We start from the raw sequence: 24,607 nt of genomic DNA, 5'->3' as shown, positions 1-24,607 counted from the left end.
GCCCGTTCAGCAATCTGACAGTTTCTTGCCAGTTCTTTTGTCTTCTCGCAGTACCACTTTTTTTTACAGGAAAAACATGCACATAAACATGTTCCACAAGTGTGGTGACAAGATAAAGAGGCGAAGTCAAACAACAAATAAAAAGAAACCAGCATAGCTGTTGTGTGCGTGTGTAGCCTCAAGGGAACTCAATAGGCTACTATATGCCCCTATAAAGATCTTATCTATGAAGGGTGGCTTCTTGTGGATGTGGAGAAATGAAAAATGTCACCATACGTCTCTGCATGTGTCTGCTGTTTAAAGGAAAATAATACCAAACAATGTTTTGTATTGTAACCCGCCCACCGTGTCTATACAGTTCAGTCTTTTCTTTGATTTGATTCTCTGTCTCCTTCATTTGTGATAGTGTCTTGTCTGCATCTCTGTAGTTTCTCTTGTGTGTGCAGTGTGGTTGCTGTTGGAATGAAAGCATAAAACATTAACTCTTGCTCAAAAAATGTGATTATTAAAAGCTTGAGAAGGGGGGGGGGGGGGAGTCGGTTTTCCTTGCCAAAGAATATGCCCCTCGTGCAACCCCATTTTTTTACTCTAATGGAATAATACACTTACCAGATGTAGTTGTTTTTTTTTCTTACAAAGAAAGAAAATTTACTGATTCATTATGCAAACTTATTTCCATAAAATATACAATATTCTGAATTCATATTTAAAGTTGAATTCATTTTTGGCTTCATACAGTGTTTTATTAATAAGAATCTTGTGTGCGCGCGCGTATACATTAGCTTAAATAATTTGAATGCATTATTTTTTCAAAGACCTTCCAGTACAATCTGGTGTATCCCTGATCTGATATGTGCCAGATTACTGACAGTATGAAACATTAAGGTAATTCTACATTATAAAAGTCTCAATGGACAATATATTAAAAACTATTGTGAGAAGAATATTATACTCAATAAAAAAATTAATTAGTAAGTTTATTTTTTCTGCAAATTTGTCTTCTTAAGTAAGCAAAGAAATTCAATGCAAAGGAAACATATATGTTTTGTATTTATAATAAATAAGAGCCTTCTCTCTCTCTATTAGAATTTCAAAGACAAACATTTTAATATGAATTTTTATTAATTTGTTGTAGCTTCAATTGTGAAGTAGCAACCTAATAATTCTTAAAAATAACTCCTGCTAATTTATTTTGTCTTCAATTAATCTTTTGGATGTTAAGTGATTTTTAATGAGTAATGGACAACATCCAGTTTATCACATTTTCCAAAAGAGTCTCCTTTCTCATCTCTCTCTGCAAAAAAATGAATTCCAAAACAAAGCAAAAAAAAATCCCAACAGCTCCTCACTGATAAATTTCTTGAGTACAATAGGCAGTCGTGATCTATGCTGACAAAAAAATGAGTATAAAATTAAAAGTTCCATTCTTAACAAGTTTTCACTATCAGTTTATTTTTATTCTCTCTCAATATATAGAGTATATATTGGAGCATAGCATTGAAAAGTTAAGAACTCACAGAGGAAGTTTGATTTTTTGATAATTTTGCTCTTCTATTCTTCGAAGGAGTTGAAATCTAAAGTAGGCCCTGACTTGGACATGAGGATAATGGGAAATTTTATTCTTCTGGCAAAGCAGAGTAAAACTGATGCAGAAGATGCGCTGACAGATTTTTTACAAATTGTATCTGATGAGCGTCATGTGAGTATCAAAAGTTTTTGTTTATTTTATGGAATCTAATAAGCTAATTAGACCAGGACTCACAGCAGTGGTAGAGTAACTTTACCTTAGTGTCATCGACTCTAATGTGTTTCAAAATTTTGCACCTGGTCTAAGGTTTTTTTCATTGGTGATCAGCTGAAAGAGATGGGGGAATGCTGAACATCAGCTAAACTGTGATTGTTTTATTAAAAAAAGGTGTCAACTTATCATTGCAAGGTTTTCAAGAGTGGGAAAATTCACTCACCAGAATCAGTCTATTTATCATTCGATTGAGAATAGACAAGAGTATAAAATATTAATTAAATTCATGTTCATATAACAGAAATTCTTGAGATTTATTTATAAGTTTGAACAAAATTTATTCATTCACAAAAATGAAATATGTTTCTAAAGTCAACAGTTGTACAGAGAGATAGTCCACTTGACAAGCAATTTAGAACAGTTTATGTAATATGTAAACAATAAATATGAGCATTGATTTCATATGCAAATGAACAAATATTTTTTTTTGTTTTATGCTTTCAGAAAGACCATGTTGGTGTGATTCTTGGAATTGCGACTGCTTATATGGTTTTGAAGCAAACACCAAGAGCTAGAAACCAGTTAAAGAAAATAGCAAACAGTACTTGGAATTTCTGTGTTAGTTTTTTTTAAATATCAAACTATTTTATTACATCATCACTAATTTAAAAAAAATCTTGCTATTATTAAATGCCCATCATCCTATTTACCTTAGTAATTCAGTAATTTGAAACGATCAGTTTTGATTAACTGTAATTCCTTTATTATTTTACATCATCATCAACCATTTTCAATCGACTGCCAGATGTAGGTTTCCTCTAAAAAAAATTTCCATTTTACTCCATCTGATGGTTTTGCCATCCAGTTGAATCCAGCCCACCTTTCGGATCTCATCACTCCATCTTGTTTGGGGATGCCTTCTTGGACATTTAATACCGCAGGGTACTAAACCAGAACACTTGTGGGTCATCTGCTATACAAATGCAGAAACCAAAACATGCAAATTGCCCATCAAGGTGGCTGGAAAAAAGAAGAAAATAAAAATATATAAAAATAAATGCAATTTATTAAACAGGACTGTTGTCTTGTCTTGTAATATGTCCAGCCCATTTTCATTTTAAACATTTTTAAATCTTGTATTTATTATTATTATTAATTTTTTCACAATTATAACATCATTAAAAAAATTTGTAAAACTATTATATCTTCTCAACTTTCTCGTATTAAAAATATAATTTTGTAATTTTTATAATTTGTAATGACACAAACGATTATTTAAATGAATTATTAAATCTTAAAAAAATTTTAGTTGGCAACAATTTCCTTGCAACCTTTATGCATTTGTTGGTAGGCCACATGCATGGCTCCCTAAGCTGGAATCTTCGGCATGCCCCCAGGTCAGACTTTTCACGGGCTCTTCAATAGTGAATTTAGAGTGTGAAGAAACAAAAAAAATGACAAGAATTTTCCCAGGCCCCAGGGTTAGTCAGCCCCACCCTTGTGAGGGCCATGCTCACATGGTTTTTGCTTTTTGCATCTCTTTATTATTTTGAATGCATTGCATAATTTTGATAATTGTTTATTTGCTTTATGTGAAGTGTCTGAATTTTTTGTGTTGGACTTCTGTATGGCAGAACATAGGGCGTTCAAGAACTTTGTTTGTTTGGGTATTGCCCAAGTACTCTCAGAAATGTTTCGACTCTAACATCATCTGGGTGTACCCTCCTGATGGAGAGCCCAAGCTCTATCTTTGATTATCTTAAATTTTGAAAATTCTTGCTTAAAATTTTTGCTTCAATTTCTTGTTTCTAAATTTTGTATACACTCAGTAGCCAAAAAATTAGTAACACTTCTCTTTTAAACTTCTACTCATCTGTTCAGCACATGTGCTGACATAATGAACCAGATTTGCTGCTAAAAAGCTTTCTCCTGGTCAGAAGCACCAGTTAACATTGCAATTTGCTTGTTCATGGGTAAAACAAGAGATTTGAGTGACTTTGAATGCATCATGACTGTGGGTGTCAGAAGGGGGCTCTAGTATATCGGAAACTGCTAACCTTCTTGGCTTTTCTGGCACAACAGTATCTGGAGTCTTCGAAGAATAGCAGCTAAGCCAAAACAGTTCGAGTGAAAAGTGGAATAGTGGGCGGAAATTGCTTGTGAATGAAAGAGATACCAGGAAACACTCACACGCATTGCATGCAGCAGCAGAAGAGCTACAGTGCAATAAATTACACTGCAATACAACTGAGGATCATTGCAAAGCATATCCGTAGGCTCTACAAGACAGATCTTAAAACGAGTTGGTTTCAATATCCATCGACCAATAAGACTTCCTTTGATTTCGCTGCAAAACCAAAGAAAACTTTTGTGGGGTAGAGAATGCCAAAACTGGACACTCTTAATGAATGGAAGAAGGTTGTCTGGTCTGATGAATCAAGATTTCTTCTTCATGACATTGATGGTAGGATAAGTGTGGCGCAAGCAGCACAAAGCCATGGGTCCAGCATGCGACATGACAACTGTTCAAGCAGGTGGTGGCGTAATCACAGTCTGCGGAGCATTTTCCTGGTATACTCTTGGTCCCTTATTTCCATTAGAAACACCAGTCAATGCTAGCGTCTACCTCCACATCATTGCTGACCACGTGCGCCCATTTATTGCAATAATGTTTTCCGATGATGATGGCTGTTTCCAGCAGGGACAATGCACCCTCCCATGGGACTGGAATTATATCATATTGGTTTGAGGAACATGATTTAGAGTTTTCATTGCTTCAATGGCCCTCTTAGTCACCCAAACTCAATCCAATTGAGTATGTGTGGGAAGAGGTTGAAAGGTCTGTTAAAAGCTCTGAAACACCACCTTCTAATCTGAGGCAATTAAGAGCTGCCATTTCGTTATCATGGGTTAATATTTTTCCTCAATGGTTTCAGTAACTTGTAGAGTCCATGCCTAGAAGAATATCTGCTGTCATCAAAGCCAGAGGAGGTTTTACACAATATCAGTGGTAAGTAGCAGGGTGTTCCCAATTTTTACGCCACCATTTGTATATATCACATAAGAAGGTGGTGTCTAAGCTTTGTTCTCTAGCAATTTTTTTTGAAACACTATGAAAATTAGAATGAGCATGATTCTCGCTGGATCAGCGGCTTTTAAAATGTGGTTGCTGTCAAAGTGTGAAACCCCTAAAATATAGTGAGTGGTTATGGCATAGCACTGGGGGTCTCTGGTTTCTTCTGTATTTTACCGGGAAGGGGCATCCTTGAATAAGTGTGAAAACACTGCTCTATATAACAAACGAACAATAGCTGGATGTATCTGAGGATGAGTACTGTCTCCTGAAGTATGCAAGTGGAAACAAGGATGGTAGTATTGTAGTTGTTCATGACATTGTCATGTTTTTTGCCAAGACAAGTTGCGTTTCATATCTATTAGCTTTGTCTACTCTTTCTAATGAATTTAAAATGTTTTCCGTGTTTAAATGGCACGTATGCTAAAAAATTATTTTTTTAAATTAATGACAACATGGATCATAATTTTTTATACTGAATGACATAATAATAATTTTGCATGTAATAAACACCTTCACCTTGCATGTTAGGACAATAAATATAAATACCAATGTACTCTTTTTAGATCTAAATACTGCAAATGGAAAATTTTTAATCGGAAATTGGAAGATATTGATGGGTAATGGAGATTTTTTTAATGGTTTTTCCTAAACTTCAACACCTAAAAATTTATAAGAACAAAGTGTTACTGCTCAAGCAACTTTTCCATCGGAGGCCTGTGTAATTAGTAGTAATAGCCAACAGTATAGACATATGTTTAATACCTATTATGCAATGACTATATTTGTTTTATGTGATTCAATATAGTTATATATTATGCTTTTAATTGAAATGGTTTTTCCCAAACAGGATGCTGAATACTTGGAAAGATCTTGGTTGTTACTGGCTGACATATGCATAAAAGTAATTAAATTTGTCTTCCCTCAACTCTAATAGATAATACATCTATTACAGTAATATATCTCAATTCACACTACCCCAAATTGTACAATTTCAGAGTTATGTGATTTTATGTGAAAAATGCACATTTTTGAAATTAAAGCACAATCACAAGATTATTGTTGAAATAGTAGAGCTTATTAAGTGATAATCAAATGAATTTTTTTATTTGACTGGAGCATCATATGTAGTGAACTATATACTGACTTTTGATAGGCTACTGCTTATAAAGAAGAAAACTATGTCCTGATTTAGAAATGAAATCTCAAAGCTTGAATGGTATTTGACCTTTTTTAAAGAGAAGGACACAATTTCATAACTTGAAGTCCAACATTGATTCCTGTTTTAGAAAAAATTGTCTAATCTGATGCTCTCTCTCTTTGATGACAATGCACTTAGCCTGCAACTCTCAATTAATTTCAACCCAGTGGGTAAAAGTTTTTTCTTGTTTCCAAACACAAGCATCTCATTTTTTTTATGAACTAATTTTTGTTATCAAAATATTCAGAGCGTTTAACGTGAGACTTAGGTTTAAGGGAATACAGCCTTTTTGACTGGACCGGATTGCAGTCACAAGAAGTGTGAAGTTACAGGAAAGTACTATAGTAGTGTAAAGAGAGAACATAAATATTAAAAAGGGGGAAAAATGTGTTTTTCCTAAATTTTGATCCCAACTAACTTATATCTATATGTATTTGTGTTCAAAATTATACCCCAACATTTACACGTCTGTACCACCTATCACATAACTTCAAGGTATTGCTACATTTATTTATTAGTCATTGTATTTATTAGTCATTGTATTTATGGAAATCATTATATTTATTCATTGTATTATTATTTCTGTTGCCCTTATTTTGATGATTTCCTAACTAGCAGTAAGACAAAAAATTTTCATGGTATCATAGAAATCTGTATTTTATGAAATTGAAAATGAAATATATTTAAAAAATTTCCAGAATGTCATATACTTCGGAGATTGGATAGCTCATTCATATGGAATTTTTGATAAATTGATAAAAAAACAAAAATTTAATGTTTGAACTAGAGTTTAGTTAATAAAATTTTTACATAAGTGTGTATAATTTATGTATAGACTTATGTATAATCTTATGTATAAATAATAATTGGTTTTTGTAGTTTATTAAATTTATGTAAAAGTTTTGTTGTTTCATTGTTATATAAATTCATCAAATGTATATTTTATGTATTTTCTAAAATGTACTCACTGTTAACTAAATTTAGTTTTTTTTGTATTTAATTAAAACTATGAAGCTCTGCTAAGATATTTGATGGCTAAATTTAAGATTTTAATTTTATTATGGTAATTATTAAACAAAATTGTTTAATTTTTAGCTGCAATATGAATATATATACATTTTTATTTTTGTAATTTGTTAAATGAGTACATTTCATATTACAATATGAATTGCATTTTAAATTTTGTGAAAATGGACATATTTTTAAAAATTTTAAAAATAAAATTAAAATGTAAAAATACTTTGATTTAATTTGCTTTTTCACAATTTATGAACCATGCCTTCAGTCATTTGTGATAAATGCCCTAAACTGTAAAGTTGAACCAAAAAACATGATTAGCATTTAAAAATATTGAATTTTTAAATTTCTGTATATAAGTTTCTGCGAATTAGTATTTAAATTTCTCTAAAATCACTTGGAGAAATAAGTAAACAAATTTTTTGTGAATACGTTGCACTCAGAAAAATGACCAATTTTTTTTTTTTTTTGTAGAAATGTTGTGGTTTTTTACATGCCACAGTTTTGTATGTAATTTGTAATTTTTATTCAAGAACTGAAACCAACACTAAAACAATTTAATAAAATTAAATGTTGTACTTTCACATGCCTTTCATGTGTTTTTTGAGACATAATAATATTGATTAAATCAACATTAGCCCTGTAAAAAAAATTGAATAAAATTTTAAATTTCAATTGAGATTAAAAAGAAATGATTGAAAATGAATGATGAGAATAGATTGATAAAAATTCATTAGCTTCCTTCAAAGTGAGAATGTCAGAAAAAAAATTAAAAGCCCTCTGCTTTAAATTAACTGTTACAATGGAAAACTAACTTTTAGTATTATGTAAGGTGTTACTTTACGGGGGAAAAAAATTACAATCCTTTTAAAGATATTTGAATGCCAGTAAATGTCTGAGTTTTATGAATGTTTATGACTGCTTTTGTATGTGAATAATAAGTTTCTATACAGATTGTGCTGTTTTTTGCTTTAAACATGCAAATGCTTTGGTTTTGATGAAAATAAGATCATGCTACAGCATTGTTGCAGCAGATAGGTTTTAATTTAGATTAATTTTTAATTTAATTCTGATTTTTTTTGTGGAACCTCTCTACACGTGTACTCATCCAAATATTTCAAAGTTGAACCGTAAAAAACAAATAAGAAATGATAAGAAAATTGTAGAGAAGTGTTGAGTACCCATGTTTAAGCATCAAATTAATTTTTTCCCCTTTTCTTTCAGTCTGGAAAATTTGATATGGCCTCAGAACTTCTTAAGAATGTATTGCAACATAACAAGGCAAGAATATAAATGATATATATTTAATTTTAGTTTCATTAAAATTTTTGTTGATAATAACTGTAGGATCGATTGCTTTCTTTCATGGCAATCTGATTTTGTTACAGTGAAACCTGTGTGTGATGGAACGTCATAGAACTGAAATAATTTTCTGTTTTATGCAGGTTTTTATTTTATAAAGGTAAATATTGATTCCGTTCAAGACAGGTTTCAGTCTCATAAAGTGTTTGTCCCAGACAGGTTTCACTGTATAAGTCAAAGAACAAAGCTGCAGATGATAGCACAGCGGTAAATAATATGCAATTAGGAATGCAGATGTTTCTTAAACATATAATCAGTGGACTATCACTTATCTGGCACATATTGGATTAATCTGTGCCTGATTATAAAAATTGGTAAATTACTGGAAGGCAGTTGGAAAAAGCCCATTTTTATAATACAGTAGAGTCTCGTTTATTTGACCTTCGCTTACCCGACGTTATGTATTATCCGACGTTCCACAGCAAAAAAAAAGATCAAGCACCAACTGTCAAGCCTATCAGAATTTCACATAATGACGGAGTTAAGGCTCTAGAAACTGCAATTAAATATATTGAGTAACAAGAAGAAGCTACAGGAATTGACATAATGTTGCTGCAGAGATTGCAAGACTTTGCAGTGAAGAAACAACATTTGTCAGGAAACAGACTACGATCAAAAGTTTCTTTAAATCATCACAAGATTGAACTTTTTAAGCACTGTATTTCACTTCAGAATATTCTGTAACTCCAAGTTAATCTTTTCTATTGTTTTCTTGTAAAACATGATTATTAAGTTTGTAATGTGTAAAATTATAACATAGTTTGACGTTTAATAGGCTTTTTCTTACACCTCCCTATTATCTAACATTTTCGATTATCTGACGTTCTGCTGGCCTGTTTATGTTGGATAAGCGAGACTCTACTATGTACAGTTTTTCACTCGAACATGCAATAACATTTTTTCCTCTTCTATGCTGAAAGGAAGCCTGCCTAAAAACACTGGATTATGAAGAATCTACTGTATACTCAAGTATGAACAATAATATGAGTTTTGATTGTTAATACATCAATAAAATTTCACTGCACAGTTGAATTTTGTTCTGATGTCTAAAAAGGCTGATTGATACTGAAATTCTTCGTAAAATACTATCTTTATTTATATCCTCTTAAATGAGCGAATTGATCTATTTGTTTATTTCTATTGCATCACAGTAATTTTATTCACACAAAAGCTTACTGGGTCCTAGAGTCTATATCCGGTCTATTGCTATTTTACGGATAGCTTTTCCTACTTGTCTCTCACAGAATGGTCAGCATGCTAACTACTTGTGTGGTGACTTCTTGCGGTAGCCATGTGATTATGCTTTTTGCTCTGTGTTATGAGATGTGAAGTGGGGTGTGTTTGTTCCTTCAGTGTTCAATGTCTGCTTTGTGCCATCTCTCTTCCACAAGTGTATGGAAGGGAAATCTCTGTATCAAAGATTCTATCATGGACTGAGCTGGTATTAAACTCATGAAACCTCAAAATATCCTTTGTTGCTTTTGACATAACTAATGACAAATGTCTTATTGATGTAGGTTATCATGCCTGGTATTGATTTATTCAGTTGAATGTTACATAGATGTATGCTTTACTATTTCTTAATATTTGACTATTTGTATTTATATGTATGCTCTCACTTTTATGAAAATGGTCTTTATTACAAGTATTTCTGCTCTCATTTAGTCTTGCACAAAAGCTTATGACTATATGGGTCACATCATGGAAAAAGAACAGAATCACAAGGATGCTGCCACATTTTACGAACTTGCATGGAAACAGACAAACAGAACAAATCCTGTGATAGGTATGACTATAGACATATATTAGAGAAAGGGAGAAAATGCAAATGTTTTTTCTTCACATAACTGACCAACAAAAAGTTGAATCAATCCAAACACCAGCAAAATAGTCTGTAGATCAGAGTGAAAAAAATTGCTGCTAAATTCATTACCAAGTCAAATGAATAAGATATAAAACAAAATGTTCAGCTAAATGAGCAGTGATTAATGAATAATTAATCATGTCTTAGCAGATATTGTTTAAAAGACTGCTGTTGTTAGAAAAGAATATGAGTGAATCTGATAATTAAACCATTGATGTTCAGATCACCCCTCTTGAATCAGACTGTAAAAGAGGATATTCTCAAGTAGTCTGTGAACTGCAGGAAGAAACGAATAAACAAATAAATACATGTTACAGATATTCTACTATTCAATAATGATTTCATATGGTGTATGTTGACAGTAATATTTACTTAAATTAATATTTTTTCAAGAAATAATCCTTTACCAAGATAATGCTTATCATTGATTTGGTTGTTTGATTGGATTCAATTGGTGTGTTTGTGAAGATAGTTGATTAACATCAACCTTTGACTGTTGGCGAAAGAAAATGACCAAATCTCAGTGACAGCAGGGATATCTACGTATTTACCCAAAATTTCCTTCCAGATTTTGAGTACATGAAATGGCACTGATACGGCAAAATATAGAAAAGAGCAAATTACTGATTCAAGAAGAAGAATATAAATTTTCTATGTTTTACATGAAATGTATGGTATAACTTATATTAAATTAGTAATATATTAGTTTTAAAATAATTTAAATGCTTTTTGTTTTTTTTTCAAATTATTTATTCAAAATAGGATTCAAGCTTGCATTTAATTACATGAAAGCAAAAAGATATGTTGACGCAATTGATGTATGTCATGTGGTAAGCAAATTATTCTGTAATATAGTGGTTTTCTTATAAACACTGTTCCTCTAAGCTGCCTAGCTGCATACAGTGAAAGTGCTTGCAAAATCAAGGAATACATCATAGGTAGATATGGCATGAAGCTATTCCACGTATGTAAAGTTAAAATTAGAGGGAACCTAGCTCATAAATACACTTATCATTCACAATACCAAGAAATTATTGAAAAATATCGAAACAATTAAGGAACATGGGAATAATTGTAGAAAATGTCCCTCCCCCCCTGCTTCATGTCAGAAGCATGAATTTGCAATGTCCTTGGCATAAAACAACAGGGGAAATAAAGTTTGAATTGTTACTCTATGGGAAGTTATTTTCCCAAAATATTTTGTAACGTGTTTCAATAGGGATACACATTCACATTTCAGGCAAAACTTAGATAGCAAAATAAGGTATCAAACCAGCTGATTCAAAAAAAAAAAAAATTTACACATTCATGCTGCTGCCATGCTGGGGAACATTGTCTTATCGGTAGCAATTACTGGGACTTTCAAACCACAAGTGGTATGTATTTTCATTTTGAAAGTATCCCCACTTATCTCTTCTAAAAAACACCAGACATTTTTGATCATGCTTCCTGGTAATTTTGTTTTAGTTTTTCTGTTCAAAAAATTAAAAAAAACCCTCATTTTTTTATTCTCTTTTCCTCCTTTTTATTTATGATCAATATTAATATTTATGTAGTAATTTTACAAATTACAAATATTTATTGCTATTAAAAATGTGTAGAGGGTTGTGTCTACCAACATTTATACATTTAATGACAATTCGTCATTTTTTTTTTGAATAAAAGTTATTCAAAAAACGTAGTCCTAAAAAAAGTAGTCTATTCAGTCGAAAAAACTTAGATAACTTTTATTATCAAAAGAACAGTATTTTCAGTTTCCTAATTAAAGTGATTTCCAAACATTGTGCTGTAGCACTCTAGAGTGACATGAGGTCAGTCTGAAGAGATGTGTTAAAATCATATTCAAAGTTTCATTAAGGCTGCAATTTCACACCAGTATAACAGAAGTACCTCAAAAGCAGGCATGGATGTTGTAAAATATTTAAGGTTCTAATTCCAAGGGCACCACTAACAAAAAGCTTAAGAATCTTTGATCTATTATATTGATCTAATTTTTAGCAAGCATTTTTAGCCTTAGTGCGAAGCTAAAACCATTTGTTTTTCAAATTTTACGCATTGAATTAATCTTATTTAATTGCAGAAGAAATTGTTGAATGATAAATATTTTTAGAAATCTTATTGGAGAGAATTTTTTTTGCTATTGTTTAGATTGTTATGATCTTCACTATTTTGTTCTTGATTTACATTCCTTGTAAATGATTATTACATTGTTGATGTTGTTTGAGGCTATGAATGATTAGAGAATTTTTTCACACTAGTAATATATCTGATAAAACTTATTTTTCTTATATACAGGTGATGAACAAGTGCCCAAATTATCCAAAGATCAGGAAAGAAATATTAGACAAATCTAGATCCAACTTAAGGACGTGACAGGATATAATAGGTTAAAGAATAGGTTGTATAGTAGGTTAAAGATAATGCATAATGTGGTTCATTGTAAATATATGTTAAATACTTCAAAGTAACTTTTCTGAATGTATGATATAAGTTATACACAAAAAACACAAAATGGTCATGATGGAAGTCGATATAGTCAGAGTTCTCTGCAGTTTTCAGTAATAAGGTGATTGATATTAAAGTTTGTGAATAGAGTATTCAAAAGATACAGAAAATGATTTTCTAAATAAATACAAAGAATGTTAATAAATAGTAATAAGCTCTGAAAAATTTAAATTTCTCAAGTATGTTACAAAACAGTTTCACTAGCAAAGAATATTTTTGTACAATAATGGCCAATGCCAGTTGATAAGAAGTAAACTTAATTTTTCTTATCATGGGATTGCTAAAAAAAAATTGTGTTTATGTGCAGTAGATCACACATTTTCATTTTTTTTAGCATTGAAATGGTTTTTACACTGTATGTACTGTATTTGTACTAATATATTATAGCAGTTTTTGAAAAATGAGACTAATCTTTCTAGGATCTATAAGATACATGGAATCTGATCTATCACTACTTGTCTTTGGGAAGACTGGCAACCTTCCACCATGGCAAGCCACTGTTTTAGAGAAACCCTTGACTTCCCATAAGGAGAAATAGACTTGCCCAACACAGATATATGTGCTTGGGTGTACTTAACAGGGCTTCCAGTGAACATTCTGCCATGGACGAGCCACATTTTTGGAGATTTTCAGTCCCTCCCTGGTGTGGAAAAGCCCTGAACACACTTTCCATTAGTTTTGTATGTTTGCAGTAGAGGTTAGACTTCCACACAGATGCGAGTCTAGTGATACCATAGGTTGCATACTCAGATAGTTCCATCACAGTTTATGGCTTCACAGTATGTATTCCATGTGTGCCAACTGCTTGCATTGTGAGAGGGTATAGGTTGGACTGAACATCTCTCAATGGTGATCTCCCCCCACTTCATACTATCACACCACCACTATACCACCACATCTATTGGAAGATGATAGCGATCAAAGAAACACAAACAGCAAAGAAACCGTCCCACAAAACTATGCAGAAGTAAATACTCCTCCTAATACCATACTAAACCTATGTTATTGAAGGGCTCGATCTACACACATCACATTATTTTACACCATCTTGGTGCATATGTTATGGTAAATGTGATAAATCAGAGATTATGCTGATCTTCAGATTTTTATCACATTTACTGTAACATATATTTTATTTATTTTGATTTGTAATATTCTGTTTCTTTGAAGAATGGCCATGTTGAAAAAAATAGTGATTAAAAATTATTTTGACTAAATAAGCCAGACTTTTATAAGCCAGTAAGAATGTAATTAAGTTTCTTTATATTAAATGAATATTTTTGTAAATTCCTTCCCTTTGCTTTTATTATAAATGAGCCTGTTTGTAACATGGTTATTTTATTCACCCCTAAATCTAATAAAATTAGGAGCTAAAAATTTGATACTTATTCAAAGCTGAGATTCGAAATAAAGCTTCAAATTACTTGGAGATATGCAAGCTTTATTTCCAATGGGAACATTTTTAACACCATTGTTATTACTTGTACTTTTACAACTTATTACTTGTGCTTTTACAATTCCAAATAATATGATAAGGTTATTAACCCAAGAAAATAAGGGAAGGAAAAATGTAGGCATAATGTAGGCATTATTGCATATAAACAGTATTTAATTGAAAAAATAACATATTGTGTATAATGGATTATAAGCAACATGGCTTTTTTAAGTATGTGTAATTTATTTTGTATGCATATAGTTTTTTCATTCATATGAAACACCATTAGTACTTGAAATTTTCTTGTAAATAGTATTACTATATATCTACTTATGTGTATGTATGAAAACCTGAGTTTTAATGTGAAAAATTTCTATATTTTTGTTGTAGTATTGTGTTTGAAAGGTAATAAAATTGAAACACACACAAGGTAAAACATTGATACTTAGTCCATTTAATATAAATAAAATCTACACAACACACAAATGTAGACAGTTATAAACAGAGATATTTTTTAACCTTTATCATGTAAAATTAGAAACATCTGAAGATCACAAAATCTAAAAGTTTTCATTATGTGCACTCAAATAAATGATAGGCCTGTAAAGGCCTCTAGCATTCATGCTAGATTTTTATTTTGGAAAATCAATCTACAGTAAAAAGTTGAGAATCAGTGAATCAGTCACACTCAGTTTGCTTGAGTGTGTGTGTCTGATTTTCTGTTTCTCTTATATAATTTGGATTCAGTGCATATTTATATTCAGTAATAATTGAATATGAAGGCATTTCCATATTATATCGCTATGGGTGATTTTAGTTCACAAGGTTCAATTTAAATTTTTTATTTTTGTCTTTTTTTGTTTGATTTTATTTTTTTGTCTCCGTTATTCTGATTTCCTACAAATTTCAAACCTCAGCTTAGTTTTGATTTTTGTGAAGGAAAAAAAATACATGTAAATAATGTAGATTCTTGGTCACATGGGGAGGGGGGGGGGGTCTTCAATCTTTGAGTTTTCAACTCTGACAGCATGCGGTCAGAGTTTTCAACTCTGACAGCATGCGGTCAAACTCAAATTAGCATAATGCTTATTTTTAAGTGCAATTTGAATGGCATATTTAATATTTCTTCATGAGTATGATACATAATACTTCAATGAGGTTGAACACATAAGCATCAAACACTCTTGGATGCTTTGGTGAGCATCATGGTGGTCATGTGCAACAAAAGGTTAAAAGATGCCTGATCTACAATGTTGCAATCAGCTTCATTCTTTAATTACGACCTTAACATCTTTGGTATTCTTATTGGAAGTCATTTATGTTGATGAAAACAGAATTCACTAAGCAGTAATGAAGGATATAGCCTCATAGTTGTTTTTGATTTCAAAGTACTTCACAAAATTCTGATGCTGCTTCTATTATGAGTGTGTTTGTTTCATGTGAGATTTAGTGTGTTTTTAGTTAATGAAATAAAGTAACATTAGAGGAGGGGGGGGGGAAAGAGAATGTGTAGAAAACTTTAAAATTTTTTCCCATGTTTCTCTTAATAGTAATACTTACATATTTTTTGAGTAATATATTTTAGTGTTTAAGAAAGACCCAAAATGATGTTTTTATGAATATTTATTTATAACAGTTAACATCATCTATATGCATGCCGAGATGATTAAATTACGATCAACCAATTATCATGAACAATTCATCTAGTCATCACTCTAATATTTTTTTCTGTGATTTTTTGTATTTTGCGAGTTTTGTAGTAAAATTTGACTGCAACTTAAAAAAAAAAGAATTAGTCAAATATATGTATGTCAAAATCGAAGCAGTTGTAACCTACTCTTTTGAGCTTGGGTGGGGTTTTTGCTTTTTACATGCTGTTTCGAGTACCTCAACGCTTCTTTCAATAAACTTAGCTTTGAAGCCATAGAGATACGAAACATTGTAATAATTTAAACAAAAAAGAGAAGAAATCATCCGACTCGACAAAATCTGGCACTTCGCATCACTCAGAATGGCGCACAGAAACAGTGAAGCAATCTAACACTGAATAAGAATTCTCATTTGATTTGTTATTATATCTGTGGTAGTTGATGATGCAACACATAATTGAATTTAGACCTCTGAGCTGTAACAACCCAGAAAAAGGATCATGTGTGCCTAATATAATGAGTCTTTTTTTCTTTTAATGTATGTTTATATATGATTTTAACCAAACAGCCCGAAATCCTTCCACCATAATTATTTATAATGTTTACTGTTCTTAATTTTTCTTGCTTGGGTCTTGGTATTATGATCAGTGAGGATAGTCTTAAAACCAATTTAAACAATAAAATATATTAGTTTGGCTAAGCTATACATAATCATATATGGTAACCCTAAAATTTAAATGACTTTAATGAATGAGTTCTTGTAGAACTCATTCATTAAAGCCATTGTGAATTGGTGTTGTTAAAAATTAAAAACAATAAAGGGGTCTAAATTATATTTAGCAAGCATAATCCTCTGTACGAAAAATATTCTTTATGCAACTGTTTTGCATATGGTCAACAAGTATGCATATAAGACTTGACTAAATGATTAATGACTGAACTCAGTATGCTTATTATTCATTCAAACGTGTTTGGTTCAAAATTTTTTCTTATTTATAAACAACGTTGAAAATACAAGATTGTCTTCGAGCTTTTTAATCATTTTATACAGTAAATACTTGTCTATTCAAATATAAAAATAATATCCTTGTAATGCTTTTCGAGATGATCTGATTTTCATTTTCAAAATTGTGATATATAGGTAAGATGTAACTGCTGAAATATCTGTGAAATTTCATGAAAGCGATGATTGAATAAAGTTCATATAGTTTTATGTGTAAATTACCATTTAGGCTCCTGATTTTGATTTCAAACATCAAAGTATTTCAAATATTACAGGTGATGTGGTGAAAATTTGTTTTTCTAACAAATTGTCCTTAATGCATCCAGAATATGCAATATATACAAATACCAAACTGCATTAGAAATTCATATATGTTTATTTCCATTTTCATAGTTACATTCATATGCACATTGTGCATTTAAGGAGTTTGACAATATATATTATTATTTTTTTTTTGATGTAGTACTGCTTTTAGAGGGAATTAAAGTGGTATGTTGAAGGGGTTTTATAGACAGTGGTGCAGCCAACTTTGTGATCTCTATATCAGTGTGCAGAAATTATGGAAGCTCTTTGAAAGGAAATTTTGTCATAAATTTCTTATGATTTTCATAACTTTTTACTTTTACATGAATGTTATCAATTCATTTTTGTGAGTATTCAATTCATGTGTTGTGTTTAGGAGTATCAGTTGGTCTTCTCTACATCATCCTGATGAGCAGGATGTTGTTAGTCATTGAAATCATTGTTGTAAATTAATTTATCATGTCTCTGAGGACCATGATTCTGATTCACTTTAGTATTGTTGGCTTTTATAGCATTCTTGTTGAAGTTAGCTTTAACCAAACTGTCTGAAAGTATAACTACTTTTCCTGCCCTCAGTTGTCGTTCCATTTTGTGTTGTAATTGAGGATCTGATTCTAGTTGATTAGGAAATGAAACCTGATCAAAGTGAAAATTTCCCATATTTGCAGTTGCTTTATTCTCTTGAATTGTATTCCATAGTCTATTTTGGTTATTCTTTTTCATTACCTTATCTTCCAAATTAGATTCATCATTAACTGATCTTGGTAGAGGTCGAAAATTTCCTTGCTCTTCAAGAGTAATTGACTGTTGCTTGAGGGCATTGGGTTGTGGGTGAGTGTGTTGATTAGAAGAAATTGCAGTTGATTCAGAAACTGTGATATTGTGGGTTTTTATGCCAGTTTTACTGTCATAAACATCCATAATATTTTTTTGGGGGCTTAAATGTAAAAGGAGAGCATTATGCCCATGGTTTGTAAGCAACATTTTTTGCAGCACAGGATGTCTGGCTTTGTTCTGGGAGTTGTCTGATATTTTGCTAAAATCTTTCTGTGATGGGTATTGTTGAAACATGTTTTTTTTCTGGAATCTATCAACTTGTTTAAGTGTTTGTGTATCAACAAGCTTATCAGTATTGGAATAGTACAAGTAATTTTTATGTGGAAATTGATTTTTGACAGACTTCAATGTTTGACCATTTGATCCTTCTGAGAGGTTGTTTACTGTTGGTGATTGATACCAGCTTGACTGAGTAGGCAAACTTGTTTTTGGTTTTTTGTTATTTTTTTCAGAGTTTCCAAAGCTTTCTTTGAAGTTTTCAGGTTTCATTTTCAGTTGTGACTGATCACTTGAATCATGCTCCTTTGCTGATACTATAGCACCTCTGAAGTAAAATCCTGGCATATTTTCTTCACCAAGGCTTTTCTTTTCATTTTCTTTTCTTAGCTGGTCACGGATTTCAAATTCGTTCTTTCCTTGTCTTTGCTTTTTCTGAGAAGGCTGCTCATCAGACAAATCTATCATAAAAATAAAAAAAATGTTGGTTTTGGAACATATTTTTGCTGAAAATGATCTATATACATATAGTTTATTCATATAGTTAGTTATCCAATTGTTGATTTAATCATTAAGGGAACTTCCAAACCAAAAAAGTTTAAAATTCTGTCAACCATCATCATAGAAGCTGTTCAAGTGAATAAAACTATTTGTTGAAAGTTACAAAATTTAAATGTTTATATGCTCCCTTTGTATAAATTATACTTAATAAGTCAAGTTTCAAGTCATTTTTTCAAGTTATATTCAATTCTTTATGCCCTGATTGACATGTTAAAAAAATAAAATGATAAATAATTTTACAACACAAAATATACTCTATAAATTTACTACAGAGATGCCTGTGAAAAACCTGACCTGTGGTGTTCTGCCGATTTTACTTAAAGAAAAAAATGACCTTTTTTCAGTTAAATCATTTATACAAGTGTTCACCTTTATCATTCTTCAACATCTAATTCCTTAAACATTAGTCTTGGAGAAAGTCCAACTAAAAAAATGTTCAATCAAAAAGTCATTCTGGAAGCCATTTTACCAAAAAAAAAGAAGCTGAAAAAAAGTTACAAAATTACATTCCCATCCCCGGTCATATGGTGTAAAAAAATATTTCATCCACTGACGTGATGTGTTGAGAAAAATAAAAAACCAAAACTGACCAAGTTATGAATGTTGAATCTTTTTAATTTTAGGTATATTTCTTATCAGAAAATGAATAATTCCATCCAAGCTTTTGGGGCCCTCTAAAAATTTATATCTAATAACCAATATAATTTTCCTTAAATTTCATGGAATAAAATAATATAAAAAGTTGTTATATGATAATCCTGATGAATAAATGAAATTGATCAAAATCAATTGAAGTAAGTAAATAATTAGTTTCTGAAATAATTTTGTGTATGTATGTGTAATGTATAATTTTTTGTGTTGTGTGTGTATGCAAGGGCGTAGCAAAGGGGGGGGGGAGACTTGGGGGTTTGGTCCCCCTGAAATGTGAGAAAATGACCGAAAAAATGGAAAAAGATGGCCAAATCTATTGTTCTATCACTTTGGTCTCCCTGAACGAAATTTCTGGCTACGCCCTTGTGTATATAAGTACCCTTGTGTACACCCCAACCCTTCCCGCTCACTTCTCAGCAATAAAAAAAAAGCTTCAACATTAACCAGCTTTAATTTGGCCAGTTTTGATTGTGGAAGAAAATGTTTTTCTTTTACATGTCAGTGCATGGACATGTATTATTTCACTAAATACTATTTATAGACCCCCAGGGATGGTATAAAAAATTAAATTTCGAATTGAATCTTTTTATGACCATTTAACTAACACTTGAAATAAAATTCACGTTTTTTTTTTCAAACGTCACATATAAAAGCATAAAATCACAGTTGGTGAATGTATGCAGACATAGTGGACGCCACTCATTGAAATCATGGATAATGTTATTATTCGGGTATTGCTGCCACTTTCACAAAGTACAGAGGGATCCATACATTATGGGAAAAGTTTCATTTTTAGTTATCAGTATTTCAATTTATATTATCGATTTTTTTGTCCAAAGTATTTTTTTACGTATTCTGAAGCTAAGGTTGAACTATACTTTCTTGGAAAGTTATCATTATCAACCGATACGAGACGATGTTGGAAGATGTATCCTTCCCTCAATCCTTGTTGACAAAAATTTCTGTATTCAATTTGTAATGTCAAACATCTTTTGACAACAATAAATTTGTCTGCAAATTTCTTATTTGAATTTTTTAATGAAATCTATCCTATGAAATACAAACGCTTAGCCTTATTACAAACTATTATGGTAAAAAAACTGGTTATCCACACTTTGTAAAATCAGAAAAAAATTTAATCACTTATATGGTGAGTCAAAAGTCTTTTGACACAAATGAAAAAGAAAGCAAACAACTAATAAATAATAACATCTGTAATTTCATGAGCATTATAATAAATAAACTCTTCATTGAAAAACCTTAGGATTGTATAAAACTATTTGGCAAGTTTTTGTCACGTACTCAGCTTGCCCCATGGTTTAGTGGGTATGTTATCTCATTCTTTTCTCACACAATTGAAAAAAAATCATCACATTTACATAATTTCTGGCTCTGACTCATCTATCAAACTCAGTCCATAAATGCTTGATGGTTTTCAAGTTATTGATCTGACTTCACCGTTCTTGTTTTTTTTTGTTGCCTTTCAGGTAATGTCTAATAACTTTTGAACTATATTTATGGTCATTATTGTGCTGGGATATCAGTAAGAGTGGCATTGTGGTTATGAAATAATATTTTTGCAACGAAATTTGTCCCATATGTTTTTTCAGAAGGTAAAGAGTACCCACACCGTTAGCAGAAAAAAATCCCCACTTTCGTCTTCGTGTTTAACAGTAAGAACCCCTGTAATACCTTAATAATTTCTTTATAATTTACCTTATAACTAATTATTAGAATCCAATACTTCATAATTTTGATGCTGATTAGAAAAGATGAAAATAAAATTATTCGTATTGTTGAGAAATTTTATAATATTCTGCACAAATGTGAAGAAAATGATCGGGACAGAGAAAAGGGAACAGAAAGAAAATAAAATGGAGCAGAATTTGTGTACAAATAGCACTTGTGTTGAAAGAAGAAGTCGACAAGGCTATAAGATGTATGAAAAAGGGAAATGCCCAGGTGAAGATAGGATTTCAATATTTATTGTTAAAGAAGCAGGAGCAGAATTTGCTAGTATGCTAACTGCTTTACTTCACAAATTGCCTCATTAAATTGAATGTGCCGGAAGATTGAAATAACGCAATGATGGTTCTTTATGAAAAGGGTGAAAAAGAAGATATCAAGAGTTATAAACCAATCAGTCTCCTATCAGTAATTTATAAAAGCTTCACCAAAGTGCTGACATATTGGTTTTGATCCACATTGGAAGCAGCCCAACCAAAAGAACAAGCAGGTTTTCGAAGTGGATTTAGTACAATGGATCATATTCAAGCAATCAGGGAACTCATAGAAAGACACAAAGAATATGAATTACCATTGTGTATGGTCTTCATTGATTTTGAGAAAGCGTTTCTCTGTCTTCACATCTGCTGTTGTTGAAGCTCTAGATGAAATTGGAGTAGGGAAGACTTACATCAGTATCATTAAGAAAATATATGACAAAGCAACTGCAACCATTCGTTTGGATAAAGGAAAAGCAAAGATTAAACTTGGGAAAAAGGAGTTTGAAAGGGTGATATATAGGATCCCACCAAAGCTCTTTACTGCTGTTTTAGAAGAGGTATTCAAAAACCTGGATTGGGATGAGAAATGAAATTAAAATAGAAAATTTTTCAACCAGTGCTTTTACCAGACGATGCTGTTATTATCAGCTGTAATCCAGACAAACTAGAATAAATGATACAAAACTGGTGAAGGCTAACATTCAGGTTGGTTTGAAAACGAATCTTCAAAAGAGAGTTAAAGTTATGTTCAACTACTGTACTTTGAAGATCTTGCTCAACAACACAAAAATAGAAGAAGTAGAAAGCTATGTATACCTGGGACAAGAAATTACCATGGACAACAGAATCATTAATGAAATAAAAAGAAAAATCAGGATCTCGGATGGAGCAATTTTGGCAAAAACTGTGTAATTCTGAATAGTCACATGACATTATTCCTGAAAAGCAAAATGTTTAACCATTGTGTTCTACTAGCACTGATTTATGGAGCTGAAACATGGACACTCACAAGCAAGACGATACAAATGCTACAGACACCACAAAGGAACATGGAAAGATGTATGTTAGGCATCACAAGGAGAGACAGAAAACAAATCACTTGGATAAGAAGCCACACAAAGGTATATGATATCATGGAAAGAATTAAACCTTTAAAATGTAAATGGGCTGGATATATTGCAAGAAGACAGAACTACAGATGGTCCACAAGTATTCTGGATTGGTACCCCCCGTGGGGGTAAATGTCTAAGAAGGAATCCCTAAACAAGATGGATTGACAAGATCCAAAAAGTGGCAGGGGTTAACTTTATGGCAAAAGCATCAGACAGAGTAAAATTGGAAAATTTAGAGGAGACCTTCATCCAGCAGGGGATTGAAAATGGTTGATGATAATCACTACCTCATATGAGCGATCTTTCATAATAAAATCGATCTTCTCATAAATTAAATAACCATTAATTTTTTTGATTCAGGCCAAATTTTTTAAATGAATCTTGTGCCAAAAATAGAGTTCTCAATTATTGCATTTCAGATCATGTTTCTATAATATGAACCACTATTTTTCCGATTTTTGCGTGCACCAGCATGTGCAGCCAGGAAGGGTGTGGGAGGGGGACCCCTAATCATCATGCAGATCTTCTTAGAAGCAAATATCTTTTGAAGAATGTTTTCTGGAAACATCAGGAGTGTTTCTCTAAACCTCCACAGTGGTTTCTGGATGAGGCCCCAAAATCAACAGTTGTAGTTTAACCTTCCAGAGCGCGCATGTGTGTAGGAGATACACGTTTTCCTTTATTTTGTGTATTTCTTCACATATGTGCGTCCGCAGAAAGGTTACTAATTTTTGCCTACTACTAACCTTTCTTTCAAGCCGAGCACAACTCTGGTCTACTGCCATGGACAATTTACTACTAAGTGAGTTGTGCTGGAAGTGTGAGTACCTAACGGTCCGAGTGCGTATCTAGTGCTGTGTCTGATTTTTCAGTGCTGCCATCTGTACTTCAGAAATGAAGTGTAATTATTGAATATTTGTACCATTTGTAGGCCTGTTGCTCTTTGTGATGAGACTTTTTAATGGGGAGATTAGTTTGCATTTGCACCACGAATTTGGGAACCACAAAAAAACAACTTCAGCCAATCGCCACTGTGGCAACAGTGGGGTTTGAACCCGGGTCCTCCCGATGCGAGTCCATCACTATGGCCACTCGACCACCACAGCAGCTACTACTGCTTTACTGTACATTTACCTTGTACCCATTCCTCTGCGGAATTTCTATCGAATCAGTACATGCCGGAATGTATGTTCTGAGTTTATGACCCTAACGTATTTATGTTGTCATAACTGTGCTTGTTTTGTGTTCTTTCTTGTGCTGCTATCTGCCTTCCATATTTTGAAGTATAGATAGGAAATGCTTTAATTTTCATGTTATGTCAGTATTGTGTTGTAGGTATGACTACTCTCTGCGGAAAGAATTTTTTTGAATGGGAGACCAGCTCGTATTCATGCAATAAGGTTTGATTGCAGATCTAATTGTTTTGTCTTGTTTTTGCACCCTTTTAGTGGTATATCACTATTCTAAATAATAACATATTTACGAAAATAAATTACAATTATTCTGAACGACTTTCTTTTAGTAGACCAGTCATGATGTCTTTGGGCCAGTGAATTTTATTTTTAAATTCCAATGCCGCTTATTTTACTGTATGTAGTGTTCAGTTTTTTATTTTTTAACCTATTAATAGGCGTCATCTTTTTATGTATTTTCCCCTTTGTTTGCATTTCTTGAGTGTAATCTTTTTATTTACTGATATTGCTGCTTTTCCTCACCAGATCTATTGATTATTTTTATTTGAAATGACATGCAATGTTTTTTTTTATAGTTTTTTTTATTTTATCATATATTGCATTTTATTTGTGTATACATGTGTATTTTATTGTTTTTGTTTATGTATTCAGGGATTTTTGTTAGCATATTTATTAGTGTCACCTTTTATGCATTTTCCCTTCTACACATGTTCGTATGTCTGATTAATTTATTGTTTTTACTGATATCTTCTGCTTTTTCCTTCCAATTTAATTGATTGTTTGTATCGTGCACCTAGAGGCCTTTCATTTGGCCTTTCGCAGGTTTGTATACTAACTTAATAAATAAGAAACTGTCCTATTTCTCACTTGGAACAGGA

The 24,607-nt window shown here is 31.8% G+C and overlaps 2 protein-coding genes across 3 annotated transcripts in view; one reads left to right on the top strand and one right to left on the bottom strand.

Annotated features, from left to right (window-relative positions):
* The window catches only part of LOC149079933 (tetratricopeptide repeat protein 21B-like), a 70,906-nt gene extending 56,276 nt beyond the window's left edge, over positions 1–14,630 (top strand). The window contains exons 31-37 of one of the 2 annotated variants that reach the window (XM_089238817.1): positions 1,565–1,699; positions 2,246–2,359; positions 5,665–5,718; positions 8,257–8,313; positions 10,060–10,180; positions 11,021–11,088; positions 12,554–14,630. In XM_089238817.1, coding sequence (XP_089094943.1) covers positions 1,565–1,699; positions 2,246–2,359; positions 5,665–5,718; positions 8,257–8,313; positions 10,060–10,180; positions 11,021–11,088; positions 12,554–12,631 — 627 coding nt within the window. In that variant the 3' untranslated portion in view covers positions 12,632–14,630. The remainder of the gene's footprint in view (positions 1–1,564; positions 1,700–2,245; positions 2,360–5,664; positions 5,719–8,256; positions 8,314–10,059; positions 10,181–11,020; positions 11,089–12,553) is intronic. The other variant, XM_089238818.1, reaches the window with a different exon arrangement.
* Positions 14,631–17,203: 2,573 nt separating this feature from the next.
* LOC149079932 (uncharacterized) overlaps positions 17,204–24,607 on the bottom strand; it is a 40,326-nt gene continuing 32,922 nt past the window's right edge. The window contains exon 7 of the mRNA XM_089238819.1: positions 17,204–18,667. Within this exon, the coding sequence (XP_089094945.1) occupies positions 17,577–18,667 (1,091 nt within the window). The 3' untranslated portion in view covers positions 17,204–17,576. The remainder of the gene's footprint in view (positions 18,668–24,607) is intronic.

Source organism: Pholcus phalangioides, unplaced genomic scaffold (assembly GCF_987345545.1).
Source record: "Pholcus phalangioides strain wild (caught in Gottingen) unplaced genomic scaffold, Ppha-v1.0 ptg000011l_1, whole genome shotgun sequence".
In the NCBI taxonomy this organism is placed as follows: domain Eukaryota; kingdom Metazoa; phylum Arthropoda; class Arachnida; order Araneae; family Pholcidae; genus Pholcus; species Pholcus phalangioides.
Note: the sequence above shows the minus strand (reverse complement) of the source record. Positions and strands in the feature narration are given on the sequence as shown.